The sequence below is a fragment of the Theropithecus gelada genome, chromosome 19 (genome assembly GCF_003255815.1).
Source record: "Theropithecus gelada isolate Dixy chromosome 19, Tgel_1.0, whole genome shotgun sequence".
Lineage (NCBI taxonomy): Eukaryota > Metazoa > Chordata > Mammalia > Primates > Cercopithecidae > Theropithecus > Theropithecus gelada.
Window position 1 is genome coordinate 15,041,588 of NC_037687.1, and position 25,414 is coordinate 15,067,001.

The 25,414-nt window shown below is 49.9% G+C and overlaps 1 protein-coding gene across 2 annotated transcripts in view; it reads right to left on the reverse strand.

Moving 5' to 3' along the window:
- Positions 1-36: 36 nt before the first annotated feature.
- The window catches only part of AKAP8L (A-kinase anchoring protein 8 like), a 36,202-nt gene continuing 10,824 nt past the window's right edge, over positions 37-25,414 (reverse strand). Inside the window, exons 3-14 of one of the 2 annotated variants that reach the window (XM_025369001.1) lie at positions 20,245-20,277; positions 19,904-19,961; positions 17,075-17,528; positions 16,872-16,968; positions 16,718-16,788; positions 16,223-16,286; positions 15,237-15,345; positions 13,649-13,790; positions 13,455-13,560; positions 13,084-13,214; positions 505-600; positions 37-417 (exon numbers count right to left, since the gene is read on the reverse strand). In XM_025369001.1, coding sequence (XP_025224786.1) covers positions 109-417; positions 505-600; positions 13,084-13,214; positions 13,455-13,560; positions 13,649-13,790; positions 15,237-15,345; positions 16,223-16,286; positions 16,718-16,788; positions 16,872-16,968; positions 17,075-17,528; positions 19,904-19,961; positions 20,245-20,277 — 1,670 coding nt within the window. In that variant the 3' untranslated portion in view covers positions 37-108. Of the gene's footprint in view, positions 418-504; positions 601-13,083; positions 13,215-13,454; positions 13,561-13,648; positions 13,791-15,236; positions 15,346-16,222; positions 16,287-16,717; positions 16,789-16,871; positions 16,969-17,074; positions 17,529-19,720; positions 19,962-20,244; positions 20,278-25,414 lie in introns of both variants that reach the window. The other variant, XM_025369000.1, reaches the window with a different exon arrangement.

Sequence of the window (25,414 nt, forward strand, 5' to 3'; positions counted from 1 at the left end):
CGGCCCGCGCGGCACCGTAACAGAGAAACCGGGAGGTGAGATGGGAAAACTTTATTAGGTTTGGCTTCCAGCTTCGGCCACGCGGACCCCGCCCGCCCCGAGCTCGGGTCACGGGACGCCCCCGCCGCCCTCCTCGTCGTCCTCCACGTCGAGGCCCGGGATGCCGCGGATCTGGCGTTGCAGCGCCCCTCCCAGCAAGGGCACGGCGCCCTCCTCCTCCTCCTCTGGGGGCGGCGGCGGTGGCGGCGACACGGCCCCGGGGGCTGGCTCTGGGGGCACGGGAGGCTGCGCTGGCGCGCTCTCTGCACCCTCCGAGACCCCTGCCGCTTCGCCCTGTGCCCCCTCGTCCAGGGCACCGCCCTCAGCCTCCTCCTGTTCCTTCTCCTCCTCGGGGCTGTCGGTGAAAGGGTTCTCGCCCTGTGGGGAGGGGCGCGGACACTGAAGGGAGGGAGCACAGGCAGGGACTGAGGTGGGGACAAGCCCAGGCCAGGACCAGCGCCTCACCTTCAGGTAGCGCTCCAGCTTCTTGCTGATGAGCTTGTTGTTGAGAATACTGCGGGCCACCATGAGCGAGGACTTCTTGGACTGCTCCATCATGAGCTGCGGGCAGGGCAGAAGGGGCTGGAGAGGCTACTCTGAGTGCCCTACAAGTTCCCGCCCCGACCCTGCCAGTTTAGAGGGACGCCCCCCTGCCCCTTCACCCACGCTTCCACCCGGAGCGCAGCCCCACCAACGGAGGGCCACTCTACAAGCATGGAACCACAACCTATCTGATCTTTGTTCAAATTCCTTCTCCTTCCACACCACACTTACTGTAGGTAATTAAAAATACAGATCTATAGATCTCTATATATCTTTACGGCTGTATTACAGAAATCTGATTTGCTTACAAAAAAGCTATAAGCAGTGAACAAATTAAGAAACTAAGAGCCAGCGGATCACGAGGTCAGGAGATCGAGACCATCCTGGCTAACATGGTGAAACCCCGTCTCTACTAAAAATACAAAAAACTAGCCGGGCGTGGTGGCGGGCGCCTGTAGTCCCAGCTACTCGGAGGCTGAGGCAGGAGAATGGCCTGAACCTGGGAGGCGGAGCTTGCAGTGAGCCGAGATCGTGCCACTGCACTCCAGCCTGGGTGACACAGCGCGAGACTCCGTCTCAAAAAAAAAAAAAAAAAAAGAAACTAAGAGCCAAAGGTGCAACCCATAACAAGGTGCCAACTAGGCTAATAGGCAAGGAGCACTTTGGGACCAACGGGGAGGGTATAAAAGCAGGAACAGATATTTAATCAAACATGTCTTTTTAACCCACAGAATTCCAAGAATGAAGAATTATTCCCAGTCATGCAAGGTTGAAGAGACACTTCTATGCTGGTGGGAGGATCAACTGTTTCCATATTTTTTGGAAAGCAGTTTGACAGAATGTATGAGAAGTAAAAATCTGTTTCATTAATCCCTTCCCAGAACCTATCCTAAATTTAAGAATTGGAAACATACGTGCACACTGATTGTAGTGGTGAAAAATGGGAAAACACCTAAACGTTCCTCAGTGCAGAAAAGGTTAAATAAATTGTACATTCAAACGAACGTCATGCAGCCCTTCAAATCGGGCTCATCTCTCCAATGGCATAAGAAAGGTGTATAATACAGTACTGTCTGCAAAGCATGCCAGAGCCATTTTGTGTGGAAGGATTTCCGTCAGTATGCGGGGCCATTTCCTCATGGTGGGAGTACAGGCAAATCTCACTTTGATCATTATAAAAACCGTAAGCTAAAAGGAGAATATTTTTGGCGGGGTGGGAGAGCCCACTGAGTCCCGCCCACTCCATTTACATGTTTCAGAAAGCCTTCTCACTTGCTGCTTCTACTCTCTCCATCTTCATTTTTTTTTTCCTTAGCACGTTTTCTCTACTACTGGAGGAAAATATTAACAGACATCATACATGCTCATAACAAACTAAAGATACACAATTAGGATACTACTATAGACCGTTCCTCAGTGACTCTTTCTCACTTGCCAACACTTTATCCTCCTGGCTCTCGATGCCCAGATGACCACACCATAAATTCTCCCAACTGAGGCACATTTATATTGCTTCCACATTTTCTCCACAGTAACCCAGCAACACCAGAATAAACCTGTACACTTCCATGCTGGTGCTTTTAATTCTAACCAGGTTTGGTTTCAAAGTGATAGTGCCCAATTAACTGCAGAACATTTTCAAGTCATGCTGCTTCCACCTGTGTTAAAACAGTGACCTGGTCCTCCTGCCTGCCCATCAGCACTGGATGTTGTCACTGTGGGGGTATTTCTGCTGTGGATGAAAGACAGAAGAATCTGTGCTGCTGCTTCCCACGGCATTTCCCTGTCCACCGGCAACTGAGTGCTCTGGTAAGCACACTGGACCACCCGCCCAGAGTCTGTAGTTTTCTAACTATTTTCTCATCTTGGTTTTCTTTTTCACATTTAAATTTTCTTTCTTTTTTTTTTTTTAGACAGTCTCGCTCTGTCACCCAAGCTGGAGTGCAGGGGCTCTCAGCTCACTGCAACCTCCGCCTCCTGGGTTTAGGCAATTCACATGCCTCAGCCTCCTGAGTAGCTGGGACTACAGGCACGCACCACCACACCCAGCTAATTTTTTGTATTTTTAGTAGATACAGTGTTTTCCTATGTTGCTCAGGCTGGTCTTGAGCTCCTGAGCTCAGGACCTCCGCCCATCTCAGCTTCCCAAAGTGTTAGGATTACAGGCATGAGCCACCACACCTGGCCAAATTTTCTAGAATTTGATACAGATTGAGTATCCCTTATCCAAAGTGCTTATGACCAGAAGTCTTTCAGATTTTGGAATATTTGCATTATACTTACCAGGTGAGCATCCCTACTCCAAAAAACCCAAAATCTGAAATGCTTCAATGAGCATTTACTTTGTCATGTCTGTGCTGAAAAAGTCAGATTTTACTGGGCACAGTGGCTTGTGCCTGTAGTCTCAGCTACTCTCATGAGGCTGATGCAGGAGGATTGCTTGAGTTCAGGAGTTCAAGGCTATAGTGTGCAATGATTTCACTTGTGACCAGCCACTGCACTCCATCCTGCACAACATGGCAAGACTCAATCTCTTAAAAAAAAAAAAGTTTTGGATTTCAGAGTGTTTCAGATTTTCAGATGAAGGATGAACTCAATCTATATGTGTTATGAGGTAGAGGGTCCAAAATTTTCTTTTCCAGAAATGTACAAAACAAACCATTATTTCCCTACCAAATTGGGATATAGTTCTATAATCCCTTATCTATAAACTGGAAATCCAAAAGGCTCTAGAAAACAAGTTTTCCCCCAAAATTCCTTTGGTGGCTAAATATGAACTGACATTACATTTTTATTTATTCCATTTATATATATGTCATGTGAAGAATTATTCATGACTCATCTACAAGGCACTTTCCCCAGATCCTTTTGGAGAGGTTAGTGCTAATACCATATTGTCTTTCTTCTTATTTTAGAGATAGGGGTCTCACTCTGTTGCCCAGCCTGCACTGCCATTGTGTGATCACGGCTAACTGCAGCCTCAAACTCCTGGGCTCGGGTGATCTTCCCACTCTAGCCTCTTGAGTAGCTGGGACTATAGGTACTCACTCACCACCATGCTTGGCTAATTTTTTATTTTTTGTAGAGACGAGGTCTCACTATGGTCAGGAGCTCCAGGGCTCAAGCAATTCTCCCACCTCAGCTTCCCAAAGTGCTGGGATTGCAGGTGTGAGCCACTGTGTCCAGCCTTGCATATTGGCTTTCTGAAGCCCAAAAATGAATTCTGAGGCATCTGGCCCTAAGGTTTCAGATAAGATATCTGTGCTAACTTCAACAAATTACTAAGTCTGAAACATACCGGGATCTTTTGCTAGACTCTCTATTATGGTTCCACTGTTTCATTACTGTGTTAATATCACTTTTTTGGTTTTTTAATTGCAGAAGCTTTGTAGTTTTAATATTTTTGAAATCAATCTCTCAACTATTGTTAGACTGAATTCTACAATGTAAAACTTTAAAATAATTTCATTTCATTCAGTCCTACTCCCCAACTGAGATTTTTGACTAGAATTGTGCTGTCTATATTAATTTGGAGAGAACTGGTTTTCGTTTTGTTTCACAATAAAATCGCCCATTTAAGAACACAGAACATTCCTCTATTCATTAAGGTCTTATTTCATATCCTTGGAGTATTTGTAGTTCTTAAAGATCTCAAGCCTTTCTTCTTCTTTTTTTTTCTTTGAGACAGAGTTTTGCTCTTGTTGCCCAGGCTGGAGTGCAATGGTGTAATCTCGGCTCACTGTGACCTCCACCTCCCCGGTTCAAGTGATTCCCCTGCCTCAGCCTCCTGAGTAGCTGGGATTATAGGCACCCACCACCACGCCCAGCTAATTTTTTGTATTTTTAGTAGAGACGGGTTTTACTACGTTGGCCAGGCTGGTCTCAAACTCCTGACCTCAGGCAATCGACCCATCTCAGCTTCCCAAAGTGCTGGAATTACAGGCGTGAGCCACCGTGCCTGGCCCTCAAGTCTTTCTTCTTAAATCTCTATTCTTAGCTATTTCATACATTGTGTGGTTATTTTAAGTAGTTTTTTTTTTTTCCATTTAAATTTCTAACTGGTTAGTACTAGAATAGAGAAACACTATTACTTTTTGTATGCTATTTTGAATCCCATCCCCTTACCAAATTCTATAAATTCTAAGAACATTTTGGTGGTTTTGAATCCCATCCCCTTACCAAATTCTATAAATTCTAAGAACATTTTGGTGGGATCATTCAGCTTTTCTAAGAGCATAATCTCACTATTTGCACATGAAGAGAAAAGAGTTTGCATTATACCAATAATGTTGCTAGATTTCTTTTTCTTTTTGACACAGAGTCTCGCTCTGTCACCCAGGCTGGAGTGCAGTGGCGCGATCTCGGCTCACTGCAAGCTCTCCCTCCCGGGTTCACGCCATTCTCCTGCCTCAGCCTCCCGAGTAGCTGGGACTACAGGCGCCCACCACTACGCCTGGCTAATTTTTTGTATTTTTAGTAGAGACGGGGTTTCAGTGTGTTAGCCAGGATGGTCTCAATCTCCTGACCTCATGATCTGCCCGCCTCGGCCTCCCAAAGTGCTGGGATTACAGGCATGAGCCACCGCACACAGTAAGTGTTGCTAGTTTTCTTATGGAACCATCTCTCCAAACAAACCTTACTTATAATGTGTCTTACATAGGGATCACTACTAGATTGATAATTACTAATATTTTACTTAGCACTTTATTTATTTTTTTGAGTCAGAGTCTTGCTCTGTTGCCCCGGCTGGAATGCAGTGGCATGCACAGCTCATTGCAGCCTCAACCTCCTGGGCTCAGGCAATCCTCCCATCTCAGCCTCCCAAGTAGCTGGGACCACATGCCCCAGTACCTGGCTAATTTTTTTATTTTTACTTTTATAGACCCAGGGTCTCACTATATTGCCCAGGCTGGTCTTGAACTCCTGGGCTCAAATGATCCTCCACCTCAGTCTCCCAAAGTGCTGGGATTACAGGTGTAAGTCACTATATCCAGCCTACTTTCATATCTTTAATAATAGTAAACTAATCTACAGTTTCATTTTGGTATCATCTTTATCAGTGTTTTGGAATTAAGGTTTAAGAAGCTTCCTAAATATTAATTTGAGAGGACAGACTTCTAGCATAGCAGTCTGAGGAGTTCCCTGGAACTACTACCTAGTGAAACTAATGGAAAGTATTAAAAAACTACGATTTAAAGTCTCTGAAAATGTTCCTAAGGACATACAGCAAATGAGAAAGATTTAACAAGGAAAAGCTACTAAAACTCAGTAAGAAGAATGAAGAGTTGTGATGTCTGAAACACGACCTATTGCATTCCTGCCTCCCCCAGTTTAATGTGATGGAAACTCCACTCCAGACGGTACAGCCAAGAAGACAGGTCTCCCGCATCTACCCGGCTCATCTCAGTTGAGGGGTATGATATCTTCCCAGGAGGAACAGAACGTCAGCATAGGTTTTTTGTTTTTTTGTTTTTTTGTATTTTTTGAGATGGAGTTGCACTCTTGGTTGCCCAAGCTGGAGTGCAATGGTGTGATCTCAGCTCACTGCAACCTCTACTTTCCAGGTTCAAGCAATTCTCCTGCCTCAGCCTTCCGAGTAGCTGGGATTACAAGTGCCTGCCACCAAGTCCAGCTAATTTTTGTATTTTTAGTAGAGATAGGGTTTCACAATGTTGTCCAGGCTGATCTTGAACTCCTGACCTCAGGTGATCTGCCCACTTTGGCCTCCCAAAGTGCTGGGATTACAGGCGTGAGCCACTATACCCAGCCGGATGTCAGTATCGCTCATCTCGCCCTCAGCTACCTATTGCTGAGATGAAGTTCTGGACAAGTATAGCTGAGAGGGAACGGTTCCTATCTTCTACCCAGCCACACACACGAATGGAGGCTTGACCCTGGGCATGGCACACTAAGAATATGAGGGCTCACATACCCATGGTTTGTTCATAAAGCGGAGGTTCTATGACAGGAAAGGCAAACCAAGACCGGAGGCCTACAGCCCACTGTACCTCCTCCCATGTCTCTCCTAAAGTGGCAGAGTCACTCAGAGAGAGGTACTCCATTGTCTCCATCCACAGAACTTCAGCTCAGAGATTCTGCCCAGAGTAAGAACAGGGCCTTAAATCAGTAAACTCCCAATCTCAAAGGAACTGACTTCATTGGCAAGAGTGTTGGAAAGTGCAAGACTAGGGACTCTCTCAAAAACAAAGGAAACTAGGGAGAAAAAAAGTTAAAAGGACTTTTTTTTTTCCTTTCTGAGTATTTATTGGGGTTAAACACTGATAGCTTTGTTCTCCCCCCGCCCCAACTACACAGCCATAAAAAAGAAAGACTGCTAGATTTGATAGTGATATTAGCTAACCCATAGGCCAACTAGGTTACCAGAGAGGACCAGGACTAGTAAAATAGCTAAGAACAGACTCCCTGGGTTCAGAATAAATCTCAAAACAACAACCTCAAAAACCATCCCTGTTGGGCCTGGCGTAGTGGCTGACGCCAGTAATCCTAGCACTTTGGGAGGCTGAGGTGGGTGGCTCACAAGGTCAAGAGTTCGAGACCAGCCTGACCAACATGGTGAAACCCCGTCTCTACTAAGAATACAAAAATTAGCCGGGCGTGGTAGCACATGCCTATAATCCCAGCTGTTTGGGAGGCTAAGGCAGGAGAATTGCTTGAACCTGAGAGGTGGAGGTTGCAGTAAGCCAAGGTCGCACTACTGCACTCCAGCCTGGGCAACAGAGCAAGACTCCATCTCAAAAAAAAAAAAGAATTAGTGAAAAATTATGAGACATCCAAAGGAAACTCTGACCCAGGCACAGATAAAAAAGCAGACAATAGAAACTTCCTATGACAGTGACCAGATGTCAACTTCAACAAAGACTTCAAAGTAGCAATAATCAATATGTTTAAAGAAAACTCAAGTAGAAGGTATGATGACACTGTCTCATGAAACAATTCAAACACAGAGAGAGAAATTATAATAATAACATATTAAATCTTAGAGCTGAAAAGTACAATAACAGACACCAAAAATCCATTTGAAGGACTCAACAGTTTTGAATTTAAAGATTAGTGAACTTCGGCCGGGTGCGGTGGCTCCCACCTGTAATCCCAGCACTTTGGGAGGCTGAGGTGGGCGAGGTCAGGTGATCAAGACCATCCTGGCTAACACCGTGAAACCCTGTCTCTACTAAAAATAAAAAAATTAGCCGGGTGTGGTGGCGGGCGCCTGTAGTCCCAGCTACTTGGGAGGCTGAGGCAGGAAAATGGCATGAACCCAGGAGGCAGAGCTTGCAGTGAGTGAGCCGAGATCGTGCCACTGCACTCCAGCCTGGGCGACAGAGCTAGACTCCGTCTCAAAAAAAAATTTTTTTAATTAAAAAAAAAAAAAAAAGAATTAGTGAACTTGGCCGAGCGTGGTGGTTCACACCTGTAATCCCAGCACTTTGGGAGGCCGAGGCGGGTGGATCAAAAAGAAAAAGAATTAGTGAACTTATGGATTGAAAGAGATTATACAATCTGCAGAACAGAGAGAAAAAGGTGAGGAAAAATGAACAGAGTCTCAGACAACCATGGCACACTATTAAGTGATCCAACATACGGGTAATGAGCATCAGAAGAGGAAAAAGAGAAAGGAGTAGGAAAGCAAAATACTTGAAGAAACAATGGCTGAAAGCTTCGGAAGGCTGATGAAAACTGTAATCTATACATCAAAGCAGCTTAGGCCAGGGGTGCTGGCTCATGCCTGTAATCCCAGCACTTTGGGAGGCTGAGGTGGGCAGATCACAAGGTCAGGAGATTGACACCATCCTGGCCAAGATGGTGAAACCCCATCTGTACTAAAATACAAACAATTAGCCGGACATGGTGGTGTGCACCTGTAATCCCAGCTACTTAGGAGGCAGAGGCAGGGGAATCACTTGAACCTGGGAGGCGGAGGTTGCAGTGAGCCGAGATTGTGCCATTGCACTCCAGCCTGGCGACAGAGGAAGACTCTGTCTTAAAAAAAAGAAAAAAAAAAAAAGAAAAAAAAAAGCAGTCCAACAAACTCCAAGTAGAATAAACACAGAGAGATGCACAAAGACATAATAAAGGTGCCAAGAGTCAAAGACAAGGGAAAAATCTTGAAAGCAGCAAGACAAATCATCATGAGGAAACCCCAATATTAGGTTAAAAGCTGACTTCTCAGCGGGGTGTGGTGACTCATGCCTGTAGTGGTGAGACCCTGTCTCTTTTTTTTTTTTTCAAATAAAAAAAGGAAACTTTCTAGACAGACACAAATTACTAAAAATGACTATTAAAAAAACCCCAGTCCGGGCACGGTGGCTCACGCCTGTAATCCCAGCACTCCAACACTTTGGGAGGCCGAGGCAGGCGGATCACAAGATCAGGAGATCGAGACCACGGTGAAACCGTCTCTACTAAAAATACAAAAAGTTAGCCGGGCACGGTGGCGGGCGCCTGTAGTCCCAGCTACTCCGGAGGCTGAGGCAGGAGAATGGCGTGAACCCGGGAGGCGGAGCTTGCAGTGAGCCAAGATCGAGCCACTGCACTCCAGCCTGGGGGACAGAACAAGACTCCGTCTCAAAAAAAAAAAAAAAACCGGCCGGGCGCGGTGGCTCAAGCCTGTAATCCCAGCACTTTGGGAGGCCGAGACGGGCGGATCACAAGGTCAGGAGATCGAGACCATCCTGGCTAACACGGCGAAACCCCGTGTTTCGCTGAGGCAGGAGAATGGCGGGAACCCGGGAGGCGGAGCTTGCAGTGAGCTGAGATCTGGCCACTGCACTCCAGTCTGGGCGACAGAGCAAGACTCCGTCTCAAAAAAAAAAACCCAGAATATCTGAATATACCCTATAACAAGTGGAAACTGAATTATTAATAATATAAAAAAGCTATATTAATAATATAAAAAAACTAATAATATTAAAAATATATTAAAAAAAACAGGCTGGGCACAGTGGCTCACGCCTATAGTCCCAGCACTTTGGGAGGCCAAGGCAGGCAGATCGCTTGAGTCCAGGAATTTGATACCAGCCTGGGCAACATGACAAAATCACATCTCTACAAAAAACTACCAAAACTAGCCGGGCATGATGACGCACATGCTTTTAGTCCTAGCTACTTAGGATGCTGAGGTGAGAGGGTTGCCTGAGCCTGAGAGGTGGAGGTTGCAGTGAGCCTAGATCATACCACTGCACTCCAGCCTAGGCGACAGAGTGAGACCCTGTCTCAAAAAAGAAAAAAAAAAAAAAGGTAGTTAAAGAAAAGCCAGGCCTAGATGGCTTCACAGGCAAATTCTCCCAAGCACTTGAAGAATTAATACTAGTATACTAGTTCTTCACAAACTCTTCCAAGAAACCAAAACAGGAAGAAAAATGACAACTAACTGTATGAGGCCAGTATTAATTAACCTGATACTCAAACCATGTCACTAAAACACTACAGACTATTATCTTTCATGAATATAGATGCAAAAATTCTCAACAAAATGCCCACAAACCAATCTAATATATAAACATAATTACACACTATGACCAAGCAGGATATATCCCAGAGATGCAAGGAAGTTTTATATCCAAATAAAAGAATGTAACATACTGTAACAACAGAATCAGAGACAAAAGTCACATGATCACCTCAACAGAGGCAGAAAAAGCATCTGACAAAATCCAATACCATTTTAAGATAAAACACTTAATAAAACAGGACTAGAATGAAACTTCCTCAACTCAGTCAAGGGCACCTATGAAAAACCCACAGCTGACATCACACTTAATGGTAAAGACTAGTGCTTTCCCTGTAAGATCAGAAAGAAGACGAGGACATCCATTCTCACCACTTCTTTTCAATACTGTATGGGAGGTTCTAACCAGGGCAATTAGGTAAGAAAAAGAAATAAAATGAATCTAGATTGGAAAGGACAAGTAAAATGAACTCTATTTGCAGATGACTGATGTTGTACAAAGAAACCCCTAAGAAATCCACTAAAAACTAGGTTGGGCACAGTGGCTCACACCTGTAATCCCAGCACTTTGGGAGGCCGAGGCGGGCGGATCACCAGCAGGAGATTGAGACCATCCTAGCTAACATGGTGAAACCCGGTCTCTACTAAAAATACAAAACAACTAGCCAGGTGTGGTGGCGGGCGCCTGTAGACCCAGCTACTCGGGAGGCTGAGGCAGGAGAATGGCGTGGACCCAGGAGGCGCAGCTTGCAGTGAGCTGAGATCGCGCACTCCAGCCTGGGCAACAGAGCGAGACTCTGTCTCAAAAAAACAAAAACAAACAAAAAAAGAAATCCACTAAAAACTATTAGAACTAATATTATTTTATGTTTTTATTTTTATTTATTTATTTTTTGAGACAGAGCCTCGCTCTGTCGCCCAGGCTGGAGTGCAGTGGTGCGATCTCAGCTCACAGGAAGCTCCGCCTCTCGGGTTCACGCCATTCTCCTGCCTCAGCCTCCCGAGTAGCTGGGACTACAGGCGCCGCCACCACGCCCAGCTAATTTTTTGTATTTTTAGTAGAGATGGGGTTTCACTGTGTTAGCCAAGATGGTCTGGATCTCCTGACCTCAAGATCCACCTGCCTCGGCCTCCCACAGTGCTGGGATTACAAGCACGAGCCACCGCGCCCGGCCCTAGGATCAATTTTGAGCTTATATTTTGCTATCACCTGCCCTGTATTTTCCAACTTGTTTTTTTGAGACAGAGTCTCGCTCTGTCTCCCAGGCTGAAGTGCAGTGGCGCGATCTCGGCTTACTGCAAGCTCTGTCTCCTGGGTTCACACCATTCTCCCACCTCAGCATCCCGAGTAGCTGGGACTACAGGCGCCCGCCACCACACCCAGCTAATTTTTTTCTATTTTTAGTAGAGATGGGGTTTCACTGTGTTAGCCAGGATGGTCTCGATCTCCTGACCTCGAGATCTGCCCGCCTCGGCCTCCCAAAGCCCTGGGATTACAGGTAGAAGCTACTGCGTCCAGCGTTTTTTTTTTTTTTGTGATGAGTCTCGCTCTGTCACCAGGCTAGAGTGCACTGGCACAATCTTGGCTCACTGCAACCTCTGCCTCCTGGGTTCAAGTGATTCTTCTGCGTCAGCCTCCTAAGTAGCTAGGATTACAGTTGCCCGCCATCACGCCCAGCTAATTTTTGTATTTTTAGTACAGATGGGGTTTCACCATGTTGGCTAGGAAGGTCTCCATCTCTTGACCTCGTGATCTGTCTACCTTGGCCTCCCAAAGTGCTGGGATTACACGCGTGAGCCACCACGCCCAGCCGGATTTTCCAACTTTTATTAATGACATGTAGTTTCCAGACTATGCAGTCTTCTAACCCCTACGAGTTCCTAGCACAGGAATCTGTTTTTGGCAAGTTCCCTAAAGCTTCTGTTGCCAAAGCCAATTCACATTTTCCTTTTCTTCCCAGAACTCTTGGTGGCATTTCCCAATCCTGAGTCTCTGCAACCACCCAAGCCAGAGAGACCCCTGACACTGTCCACCATTCAGAATCATCCTATTGAAAAAGACCAGAGGGGCATTGTGATGAGCATGGGAAAAGGTGGAGAAATGCTGCTTCCCATGCTCACGCTGGATGCTAACATCTGTTCATAAACCCCACCACCCTCCTCCAGGGTGAAGACAGCCAAGCACCTCTTTGGCCCAGACCTGGTCCTGGGCCTCTTTGCTGTCTGCCAATACACAGCCCCTTCACCCCCACCTCCAACCCAGCACGTCATCCATTCAATCAAAATAGACCTACTTTGGCCTCTGTGCTAGGCACTGGAGCTACGCTGGAAAATGAGACAGAATTTGCTCATTCTCTTGCCTTATGTTCTCCATGCCCCACAACACACTTCCCCACAGCTCCCTGCTCCCTGACAATCTCAGCAGCACCACTGTCCTCCCAGTTCCCCAAGTCAGAAACCAGAGTCACCCCAGGCTCCTGCTCACTCCCACATGCCAGCCTCCGGCTCCCTTCCTTCAACTGCTCTTCTCCCCTTCACTCCCAAGGTGGGGTCCCCTCTCGTCAGGAGACTGCAGCAGCTCCTCCTTGGCCCCCACCGCCCCACCTAGGTGCAGGCCTGAAGTCTCTAGTTCAACACCAACTCTAATCCTGTTAATCCCATACTTAAAACTTGACTGCCTACAGGAACAAGCCCAGGCCTCTCAGCACAGGTCTCCTGAGCCTCGAGCCCAACCCCCTCCTCCAGCAACACTTGCACTGCATCATCTCCATCTGGTTTCGGAACCTCATCTGGCGCTGGCCTTATGAACATAGAGGCCCCCATATCCCACAGAATACGTCACCTTCTCCCAGGCAGAGTCCCCGTCTCCCACCCTCTCTCTGTAGCCGTGCTGCCTGCACTGGGCTGGAAACGTCATTCACTTCCTCCTGCCTCCACTGCACTCCCTCACGGGTAGACAGACGTTCTAACTGCACAACCTCCCCAGAGGCCTCAATCTACCCACAGGACAGAGGGAGAGCACTGTGGCCACTCACCCTGCGGTTCCGGTTGTGATCCATGGTCTTCAGGTGCTTCTGGATGATCCCAAACTGCATGGGAATGAAGAGGTCGCAGGCTGCACAATGGGCTGCCTCTACCTTCTTCACAAAATGCTCCATGGCAATTTCTGTAGTGGGGAGGAGGGAGTCATCACTGGGCCCAGGTGCCTAAGATAGACCCAGGTGTTTGAGGAAAAAAACCACACCAGCTCCTCCTCAACTTGCCCTGCCACTTCCACCTGGGCCTGAGCCGAGGCTGTTCTCCTGACCTTCCCTGGGAGAACAGAAGGGTGTCCTGACCCTGCACTGAGAATCAGGAGGGCAGGCTGAGGCCTCGCCTGGTGGGAGCGGGCTGGAAATCTCCTCACCCTGGGTCAGATCCTGGTCTCTGTAGATTTGCTGGATGAGGCCATCAAGGTCCTCCACAGTTTTTCGGAGCTCCTCTGTCTTCTTGGTCTTGTTGGTGACGTACTCCTGCAAGGAATATGAAAGTTCGTGTGGGCCGCTTTATGTTCTCAGAGGTCCAAGAAACTAAGAGCGGCTGTGTTACTCCAAGGCTCACCTGCAGAAAGTCAGCCGTCTGCTTAGGGAGCTTGGTGCCTACGTACTTGAAGTGTTCCTTGTGGAACTTGCTGTCAAGATGGCTGGCCATCTCATCCTCATAGAAGGTCCGGTATTTGCAGAGAGAACACACAAACTGGATCCTGCCACAGGAAGGAAACGAGGGGCTGAGGCTGCAAGTGTCCCAGGGTATAGTGCTGCCGCGTCACCCAACCCAGACACAAGCCCTGAAACAGGCCTTGCTCATGGGCCTCTGAAGTACGGTCCCAGCAGAGGGACACGCTGGGACCAGTGGGGTCGGGAGTAGAAAGGGCCAGAAAGTCTGCAGGCTGCAGTTACTGCAACGTAGGGGACAGGGGAGGAGCTCTTCCTTCCCACAGGCAGGAGGCTGAAGCCTGAGACAGCAGCTGCTGCAACAGGCAACGAGTCGCTGGAAAGTTGCTGGAGGGCCTCGCTACCAAGGCTGGGCAGGAGCGTGTGCACTTGGCCCAGGTGGGGACCGGAAGGAAGGATGCCCTGGCGTGAGCCAGGTGGCCCTGAGGTGCAGAGTGGAGTACGCAGTCCCGAGGCAGGGCCCGAAAAGGTGCTGCATCTTCCTTCTGGGATCTGGGGAACTCAAAGGCCCAGCCCATCCTCTGCTCAGAATGCTTGGGGGTGGTGTCGGGAGGGATGGGAGGCAGCAGGCCTGGGCACCTGCTGCCTCATCTTCCTCTTCCAAGAAGAGACCAGTCTGAGCTGGAAGGAGGGCGCCCGCCCGGCCTGCCAGAGGGCAGCCTGGAGTCACCTGGGCGAGGTGCTCTGTCTGGGCCTGGTGTCCACAGTAGAAGCCCGGGGTCTGGGGCCTGGGCCGGAGCAGGCCGCCGTGGCAAGGGGCGGAGGAGGCCAGCCGCCACCGAGACCTCGGGGCGGGTCCCTACCTCTGCCGGACGTCCTTATCTGGGCCACGGGGTCAGCTTTGTCTGGAGAGCCCAGGGGCCGGGCGCCGGCGAGGCTGAGGAAGGTCCAGCAAGAGCAAGAGTCTGAGGCGGAGGAGGCAAGCGCCAGTGCGGGAGCCCTGAGGGCAGACAGACCCGACCAAGGGGCGTGAAGGGCTCAGCCGCAGACAGGCCCGGCCTGACAGGGCCGGTGGGCAGGGCAGAGGGCAGGCCCGAGGCTGCCACAGCCCACAGGTGCTGCCATCTCTCCTGGGCACGGCGGTGGCCTCTTGGCAGCTAGCTGGGGCGGCACAGGCGCCTTGGACCTTGAGTCTCTGATGAGCTGGCCCCCTCCCTCAGGGGCATCAGGCCCCCAGTGCACCTTGGGGTTCGTGCGCCGAGTGACCTAGCGCCGGAGCTTCTGAGCAACGGTGCCGAGCGGTGTCAGGTCTCGGCCCACAGACGCCAGCGGTCGCCAGGCGGCCGCAGAGGGGCAGGGGATGAGTCAGGCCTTGGGAGCTGGGCCTGGCGGGAAGCAGGGTCCATGCACGGCCGAGCAGGTGGCGGCTCCCAGGGGAGGCCAGAGGGCGGCGAGCTGGCAGAGCTATGGCCCTGCTCTCCTGGCGGCAGCCCCACAGCGAGGCAGAGGCAGAGGGGTGGAGGGAAGCCGGTTACCTTTCCACCATGCGGTCTCGCTGCCGCTTTTTCTGCTTGTCCTGACTCTTCTTGCCTGCCTGTAACTTGCGCTTGGTCTGGCCATTCTCATCCTGAGTGGTCAGGGCCCCTGTGGGAGCAGATGGGCATTGTCACCAATTTGGCTCTGCCAGGACAGGGCAGGCCCTGTGGCCTCTGGTTGAATCACCCGCTGTCCACTCCAGTGGATCCATCGAGAATAGCTGTCCAAGCAAGGCCTCTGGCCATGAGCAGGGCTGGGTATCCTGGGCTGTGCAGGGAGTGGGTTTGGTCTAGGCCCCAAGGAGTGGCGGCCAGGTGCTGACCCGTCCACTCTCCAGGATACCCATGCTCTTTGTGCAGTGGGCCAGGAGGAGGCTGGAAAGCAAAGAGGGGGTATCTTGGTGGGGACACTGGCGTATGTTCATAGGTGGTGGGATGCAGGGAGGCTGCTCACATGGCCCTGCCCACCCCCAACCGGGCACCGCGGCAACAGTGGGCTGACGCTGGATTTGCTGTTAGGTACCTGCTGGCGCTCATCACTCAGGTGGGGGGACACGGAATCCCAAACAGGGGCTGGAGAGGCGCTAAGGGAGAGGACACGCACACCAGAGCCGTAAAAACTGCACCGAGGGTCCCAGATCGGACACCAGCCACTGAGGACTCGGAACTGCGCGTTACTGAGGGACCGAGGGCAGGGGGTGTGCCTGGGGTTCCCCACACTTTTACTCGCTGCCCCCATCTGAAGGCAAAACCAATGTGCTAGGCAGGGGTCACCACCATCCACAGCCTCCGCCTGGGAAGGAGGAGGAAGAGTGGGAAGGGGGTGGAGGTGGCAAAAGAAAGCCCCCTGCCAGCGTACACCCGGGCCCACAAGGGAGGTCCCCAACTGGCTGCATGTCTTCCACAACCCTGCCCTCAGCTGGGTCCCTCCCACTGTGAGCCCCTGGAAGAGCCGCCCTAGCACCAGGCACCCCAGGAAAACTCACCCTTCTCTGAATCCTCTTTGCCTTCTTCTCTCCCATCCTCTTTTCCCTCCTCGTCCTCTCCGTCCTAACAATTTCAAATTCCAACTTTAAAACAGGTGTTTTTTTTTTTTAAAGCAACCAAAGTTTATTAGAGCAACGGTATATAGTAAAACAGCTGCTTGCTCCATAGACAGAGAAGGGCTATCCCATAAGCAGGGTGGCCCAGAGTAGCCCAGTTATTTACAATGGCTTTAAATGACAAGGCCCAGCTACGTGCCAGAAACCTCACATCCTCTCACTACCTGGTGCACAGGGGGCTGGTCCCATTTTCCAGCAAAGAAACTGTGCCTCCAGCTAGGCAGCCTGTGCTTTCTGCCAGACCACATTGCCTCCCCATGCTGGTCACCATGCACACAGAGCTGACACAGCACTGCCTCTGGCCCCCAGGGACAGCACCACTCTTCAGGCCAGCTTGCCCCTCCTGCAGACAGAAAATGCCCAGCCAGAGCCACTTACCACTCTGGAGCCCTTCTCCACAGCCTCAGTGCCTTCAAGGCCCTCTGTGGCTTCCCCCTCGGTGCCCTCATCTGAAAGAGAAAAGAAGGTAAAGCTCAGCCCAGGAGCCCCCGGAGGCAGAGGGTAGCCACCCAGTACCACCCAGCTAGCTCACCATTGTCTGAGTCACTGTTGTCCGAGCAGTCCGTGCGGGTGGCTTTGCTATCCGGCTCATCAGGACTGCCGCCCTGTTTTCTCTTCTTCTTCTTGGTCTGGGTCATAAGCGGGGGAAGCTGTGTCAGGGTGCGTGGCTCCCGGCCTTTAGCTCTGCCCCAGTGGGAACTAAGCTTCCCAGAGAGGAAGGCCACCTCCACTCACCCGGAAGTCAGCTGTGGTCCAAGTCTTCCAGGTCCGCCTCATCTGCTTCATGCCATTGCCAAACCCGAAGCCAAAGCGGGAGCCGCCTGGGAAGGCGCCCCCGCCTCGCATGCCCTGGAACATGCCATACTCGGGGATGATGTTCTGGGAGAAGAGGGAGGGCAGCCGAGAGGCACCAGACATGCACTGGCCCCGGGCCCCCATGGGGTCTTCCCACATGCGCCCATAGCCTGAGGCCATCGGCCGGCCGCTCCGGGCATCCCGGGCCCAGCCCTGCGCCCTGGGACCGAAGGTGTCGTTGCCACGCATGCGGAACTGGTCGCGGTAGGCATCGTATTGGCCCTCATAGGCCATTTCCATCTCAGGGTCAAGCTCGCTGTAGTCATAGCCTGACCGGTACAGGTCGCGCTCACTCAGGACGGCCCTTGAGTCACAGGACTCATAGGAGTCATACCTGCAGAGGCATGGAGTGAGTATCAGGTGGAGTCCCTCAGGATCGCTCACCTCCAGGCGACTGCTCCTGCCCTCCCCACAATCTCCCAGTCCAGCACCCACCCTGCCCTGGTGGGGAGGCTCAATGTTCAGAAATGCCAATTAAAAAGTTCCAGCCTCTCAGCTGATGTAGGGGCACCACTGCCCCAAACTTGAATGTAGCCACACACTGGCTTGGGGACCCTAAGGAGGACCGACAACTGGGGTGGATGCTGTAGTCCAGTGAGTCTCAACGAGGGGCAGAACTGCTCCACAGCCCTTCGGGAACATGTGCACCATCTGTGGGAGTCGCAACGCCCAAGGCTGCTTCTCATGGGGCAAGGCTGAGCACCCCAGCACCCTGCAGGCTGCAGGCAGGTCCAGCACAACGAATGTGCAGCCAGTGAGGCTGATGACACCCATGGGAAACACCGTTCTTGTCCCTCATGGCTGGGGAACCTTCAAACTCTGCAAAGTCCCTCATTACCAAAACAACTGAGACAAAAGGGGGAGTATTTCCCAGGAAAGACACTGAGAGCTTGCCCAGGGACAAGAAAAAGCTGTATTACATGATCTGGAGCCTAGAGCCAGACACCAAACTCTACATACCCTATATTGCAACTGGGAAGGCAGGCCAGACCTCCTCCCAGGACACAGAAGGCACCGCAGAGAGCTCTTTTTTTTTTTTTTTTTTTTTTTTTTGAGACGGAGTCTTGCTCTGTCGCCCAGGGTGGAGTGCAGTGGCCGAATCTCAGCTCACTGCAAGCTCCGCCTCCCAGGTTTACGCCATTCTCCTGCCTCAGCCTCCCAAGTAGCTGGGACTACAGGCGCCCGCCACCTCGCCCGGCTAGTTTTTTTTTTTTGTATTTTTTAGTAGAGACGGGGTTTCACCGTGTTAGCCAGGATGGTCTCGATCTCCTGACCTTGTGATCCGCCCGTCTCGGCCTCCCAAAGTGCTGGGATTACAGGCTTGAGCCACCGCGCCCGGCCCGCAGAGAGCTCTTTTAACAATGACTGCAGCCCGAAGCCTACGCCCCCACAGGCCTGGACCCCACACACCTCACAGGCACAAGGGCTCCCCTTGCACACTCTTCCCTAAACCTGGGCCACCAACAGGCACTGGCAGCTCTAAGAGCAGCAGTTGGTGCTGCCACTGCTCTGCTTACCCCCATCCCAGGCTCCAGGCTGTGGTAAGAAGGTGCACAGCAGCAATGCAAGCCCAAGCCTCATGTGCCAAGCCCTCAGCTCTGAGTGCTGCAGCTGTTGGGCCAGGAGTTACAGAGCCCATGGCATCAAGTCCCCTTGTGCCTGTCCCACACCCTGCCACCACAGCCCTGGGGCCTCACTTGGCCCTACCAGTGCTCAGCCAGGCGACTCCTTACTCTTGGCTCTCACTCATCTGTTAGCTGGAACTCCACTCTATCCTGTGCTAAAGATACACCCGCCCTCCTCACCGAAGCCTCGCACTGGGCACAAGCACTCCTGGGCCAAGTCCAGTTCAGTTAATGACAAACGCCCACAGCATGATGCTCTGGAGTAGGGCAGATCTGGTAGGCCAGGCCCAGCCCCACCACGTACTTGCTGCGTGCCTTCGGGGTATGACCTGCCTGCACTTCTGTATCCCCACCTGCAAAATGAGGACATCAGCAGTTCCTCACAAGAGTGCTTCCAACAGGTACATGTTTGTAAGGCACAGGAGAGTAACCAGGAAATGCCCACACCTGCCCCGACCCTTACGTGGGGGTGGCCCAGCTCACAGTGATCAGCCCCAAACGCTCGTCCCACCCTTCACACCAAACTCCATCTGTCCTGCCCTGACACCAAGCAGGACGCAAAGTCTCGAGAGAATTCCTTCCAAATGGCTGTCCTTGGAGGGAGGGGCAACCGAACACTCTGTTTTTGAGGGCACAGTGAAGGCAGCCCAATCTGGGCTTGTTCCTCCCACTCCAAGCTGGGGAAAGGCTGACCACTAGGTAGTGCGGCAGGGGTTGAGGGTGGGTGAGAGGAGACACAAGTCAGAGATGGGAAGTGCAACGGACCCCGCTGGGAGCCACAGCAGCACCAAGCAGCGGGGAGGAAGCAGACACAGAGGCGCACTCAGAAAGGAAGACGCAGTGGGCAGCAGGCAGGAGCCACCCCTGCAGAGCCTCAGCCCCTAGGCAGGTGTCCACTCACCTTTCTCCACCTGAGCTGTACACGCCTCCTTGCATCATGTCTGTCTCCAAATGCGGCACCATATCTAAGCGCTGGTTAATTCTGGATAAAACGGAATCGGCACTGGCGCTACCCGAGGCACTAGTGTTTGCATTTGTGTCAGAGCTAGGCATTTCCCAAGAGTGTGAAGTGGCCATACCATACCCATAGTTGGTGGTGTTATCCTGGCCATAGCCATAGCCATAGCCATAGCCCTCGTAGCCTGCAGTGAGGGAGACAGAGACAGACAGATGGTGGGGGCAGGCAGGCAGAGACAGAGACAAACACAGATACAAGGGTATCTTCTGTCACAGAGAGAGAAGACCCTAGCCACTGAGGCTGGAGAGGCCCTGGCCATTCTGATGAGCGCCTCCTGTTAAGGAGTAGGTAACCCCAGAAACACGCCCCCTCCCCACTCCCAACCTTGGTCAAGCGGGGCAGCAGCTGAGAAACATAGCCAGAACAACCCCAAGGGACAGGACAGTGATCGCAGGAATGACACTTGCCTCTATTTGTCCCAGAGTTCCAAGTTCCATATCCTACAAAAAGTAAAAGGGCAGTTACATCTATACTTGCGTACAATACAAGGCCGTAATTCAGGTGCAAAGACAATTATTCCCAGGACCTGACTGGTCAGAGCAGGCTGCACCTCCTCTAACCGAGATGCCTTGAGCTTGTGAGCACTGTGCAAATGATCCAGGCCACTTGCTGCCCTGGTGCCTGGCTGCCTGTGGCTCTGAGCATCTGTTATTTAAGGATCCTCCTGTTCCCAATACTCTCAACTAAGGAACTTGGCTCCTACACTCCTTCCCTTAAGAGCCAGAATTAGAAGGTGACCTCCACACCCCAGGCTAAACGCTAATCAGTTTATAGCAGAAAACCCAACCCCAGTCTCCCAAGAGACTGCCTTAAAAGGGAGGGCCAACAAGCCCTTGAATTGTTGACTGTGCTGTGCTGGAACACATCAGTGAGAGAAGCCCAAGAAGCAACCCCTTACTTGAGAAAAGCTGTGGAGAGAACCATCTGGATTATCAACTTAATATGCTCTGGATTCAATCACAATACATGATAGAAACCTCATTCCTTCAGGAACATAAAGCCACTGAGAAGTGACAAAGTGTAAAGTCCCCTGGGAACTCAAACACACAGTTCCTCCCCAAAGGAGGGCACAGAGCAGGTGACCCCTTTCCCTTGGTCTCTGGTGAGACCCAACAGTTGTTTCCCATTCCATGTCATCTCTGCCCCACAGACAGAGGACACGCTCAATCCAGGGCAGGGGACCGAAGCTCAGTGAGACAGACAGCAGGGCAGTTAAGTGGCAGAAGCCAGACCACAGCAGGAAGAGTATAAGTCAACTGAAAAGATGAGCCAGACAGAATAGGCAGGCTGTTGTCCTGCACTCGGGTTCCTCCACAACCTGGTGCACAAAAAGAATAGGAGAAATCAGAGAGAAGCTGAGGAACTGCTGATGACCACTATGTTTAACAAGAGAGCTCACAAAACAAAAACTCTTGGGCTGGAGAAACCAAAACAGAGGCTTCTCATCCATTTGTTTATGCACACCCTGAGCACAGGGAACAGATGCTTGCAGTCCCAGGCACCGCTCAGGTATGGAGATCTGCTTATCGGTAAGGGAGACGCTAACAGCCAGAGCGCAGCAAGGGTAAGTCAGGAGTGGTGGCTGAGGAAAGAGTGGCTAAGGAGCCATTCTAACAGGCAAGAGAGGCTGTCGGAGCCACATAAAGAACAATGCACATGGCTGGGTGTGGTAGCTCATGCCTGTAATCCCAGCACTTTGGGAGGTCGAGGTGGGCGGATCACCTGAGGTCAGGAGTTTGAAACCAGACTGACCAACATGGTGAAACCCTGACTCTACCAAAAATACAAAAATTAGCCAGGTGAGGTGGCACACACCTTTAGTCCCAGCTACTCAGGAGGCTGAGGCACACGAATTGCTTGAACCCAGGCAGCAGAGATTGCAGTGAGGTGAGATCGCACCACTGCACTCCAGCCTGGGTGACACAGTGAAACTCCATTAAAAAAAAAAATAGAACAACACACAGGTAGCCCAGGCAGCTACTGTATACCTGGCCAAGTGACTGTTTGTCTGTTTGTACCAGGGACAGTGGGCATTAGCTATTCTAAAGAAAATAGGAGTCGGGCGTGGTGGCTCACGCCTGTAATCCCAGCACTTTGGGAGGCCAAGGCGGGTGGATCACGAGGTCAGGAGTTCAAGACCAGCCTGGCCAAAATGGTGACACCCCATCTCTACTAAAAATACAAAAATTAGCCAGGTATGGTGGTGTGCGCCTATGGTCTCAGCTGCTTGGGAGGCTGAGGCAGGAGAATCACTTGAACCTGGGAGGTGGAGGTTGCAGTGAGCCGAGATCACACCATTGCACTCCAGGCTGGGCGACTGACTGAGCAAGACTCTCTCTCAAAAAAAAAAAAAAAAAAAAAAAAAAGAAAAGAAAAAGAAAAAAGAAAGAAAAAGAAAATAGGATACAGAGGCAAAAGCAGATCCATCAGGGCTCTGCTTGTGAGGCTACAATGTGGTCACTGCAAGCTTCACCTGCTGAGGATCTGCCAGAACAGAGTGAGGAGGCACAAGGAAAGGAAGCAGGCATCAACTCCGTGAACACCACTTTACGTTTTAAGGACAGGCAGGGCCTCCCACGATGGGCAACTCTCAGGAGTCCCTCCAGGTAAACACTCACTATATGCCACTTGCTATGCCTGGAGCAACCCAGACTCCTTAATGGACATCCCAGCTGGGTGCCTTCAGGAGGAAGCCTTCATCTAGACTGGCGTTTAGGGACTCCCGAAGACCTGCCCTTTCTGAAAGAATACCCCAACTCATTTCCATCCCCAGAAGGAATGAGATCATGGTTGACAAAGGAAATGTTAAAGGTATAAATATATATATATATCTATCTTTAAAGATATATATATTATACATATATAAAAAAATATAAAATATATGTACATATATATTTTTGAGACACAGTCTTGCTCTGTCCCCTAGGCTGAAGTGTAATGGTGTGATCACAGCTTACTGCAGCCTCGACTTCCCGGGTTCAAGTGACCCTTCTGCCTCAGCCTCCAGAGTGGCTGGGACTACAGGCATGTGCCACTATGCCTGGCTAATTTCTTATATATTTTGTAGAGATAGGGTTGTACTATGTTGCCCAGGCTGGTCTCAAACTCCTGGGGGCTCAAGCGATCCTCCCATCTCAGCCTCTCAGAGTGCTGGGATTATAGGCATGAGCCACTGCACCTGGCCAAGGACACAATTTTTAAAAGAAAAAAGGACATGGTCACAGTATGTAATATTTATGGACCAAAAATAGAAAACAATTTAACACTCAACTTTAAGGTAATAGTTAATCAGATTACAGCCTACCTACTCAGTGACATATCATGTAAGCATAAAAAAAGAATTTACTGTGCCTTATGTGGCACAAGGAAATGCTTCCAACATAAAATAAAGCAGGACCAGTCAGGTGCAGTGGCTCACACCTGTAATCCTACCATTTTGGGAAGCGGGGCAGACAGATCGCTTGAGCCCAGGAGTTTGAGACCAGCCTGGGCAACACAGCAAAACACCATCTCTACAAAAAATACCAAAATTAGCTGGGCGTGGTAGGGCATGCCTGTAGTCCCAATTATGCGGGAGGCTGAGGTGGGAGGGCCACCTGTGCCCAGGAGGTGGAAGTTGCAGTGAGCTGAAATTGTTCCACTGCACTCCAGCCTAGGTGACAGAGTGAGACCATATCTTAAAAAAATAAAATAAAATAAAGCAGGATCCACAATTCTATCCACATATAAAGTATTAAACTACATAAAATTAGTAAGCTGACAAAAATTAAATATTAATATGGTAGGATCTTGGCTGTTTTTCAAAATGTTATTTAAATGTTATATTGTTCTTGCAATTCAAGCCAGAAGGAAAAATAAATCCATCTCTATTCTTTCACAATTTCGTATGTAAAAAAAATCTCAAAAAGATCTACAAAAGAGCTACTAGAATAAGTGAGCTTAGCAAGGTTTATTACAAGGTCAATCTATAAGCCAAATTTCAAATATTACAAGGTAAACCTACAAATCAAATAGCAATCAAATTTCTACATATCAGCAATGAATTGAAAGTTTTTAAAAGTATCATTTACTAAAAACGTGAAAAACTTAAGCGTAAATCTAACAAAATATGTGTAGGATCTGTGTTGAAAACTACAAAACACTAATAAATCAAAGACCTACATCAGTGAAGTGACATACTGCGTTCATGAGTCAGAAGACTTGATATTGTTAAGATGTCAATTTTCTCAAACCAATCTCAAACTAACCTATAGATTCTACAGATTTGATAGATCTATAGACCCAAGGCTCTCTCGCTCAAAATCTCAGCACGAATTTTTAAAAAACTTGATAGACTGATTCTAAAATTTATATGCAAAAGCAAAGAAACTAACAATTCTGGAAAAAAGAACAAACCTGGAGGACTAATATTTCAAGACTGCTACTATCCAGTAATCAAGACTGCATTGCTGGGCCAGGCGCGGTGGCTAAGGCCTGTAATTCCAACGCTTTGAGAGGCTGAGGCAGGTGGATCACATGAGGTCAGGAGTTTGAGACCAGCCTAGCCAACATGGTGAAACCAGTCTCTACTAAAAATACAAAAAGACTGTGCTGCTGAATGAAGTTTAGACGTATAGACCAATGGAACAGAATGAGAGTCCAAGAGTCCAGAAATAGAGCCACAGTAGATGGCCAACTGATTTTCAGTAAAGGCACAAAGGCATTTCAATAGAGAAAAAATAGTCCTGGCGCGGTGGCTCACACCTGTAATCCTAGCACTTTGGGAGGCCGAGGCAGGCGGATCACCTGAGATCGGGAGTTCAAGACCAGCCTGGTCAACATGGTGAAATCCTGTCTCTACTAATAATACAAAAATTAGCCGGGCGTAGTGGTACATGCCTGTAATTCCAGCTATTTGGGAGGCCAAGGCACGAGAATCGCTTGAATCCGGGAGGTGGGGGTTGTGGTGAGCCGAGATCGCGCCATTGCACTCCATCCTGGGCAACAAGAGCGAAACTCTGTCTTAAAAAAGAAAGAAAGAAAGAAAGAAAGAGGCCGGGAGCAGTGGCTCACGCCTGTAATCCCAGCACTTTGGGAGGCCAAGGCGGGCAGATCACGAGGTCAGGAGATTGAGACTATCCTGGCTAACACGGTGAAACCCCGTCTCTACTAAAAATACAAAAAAATTAGCCTGGCGTGGTGATGGGCGCCTGTAGTCCCAGCTGCTCGGGAGGCTGAGGAGGGAGAATGGTGTGAACTCGGGAGGTGGAGCTTGCAGTGAGCTGAGATCGCGCCACTGCACTTCAGCCTGGGGGACAGAGTGAGACTCTGTCTCAAAAAAACAAAACAAACAAACAAACAAAAAAAACAAGAAGATGGGATGCCAGGAGCAAAGGAATCTTCCTGGTACCTTTTTCCTCCTTTTTGTCAGAGAAGATGATTTTTCCTCAAAGCCTACAGAAGACTTGCCTTTATATCTCATTGACCAGACGTGGGTCACATTACCACTCCGTTATCCCTGCCCTCAAATTGGTAAAGAGAATCAAGAAGACCTTGATTGGCATGGTCTTGATTGGCATGCTTGATTTTCTGAGGCTG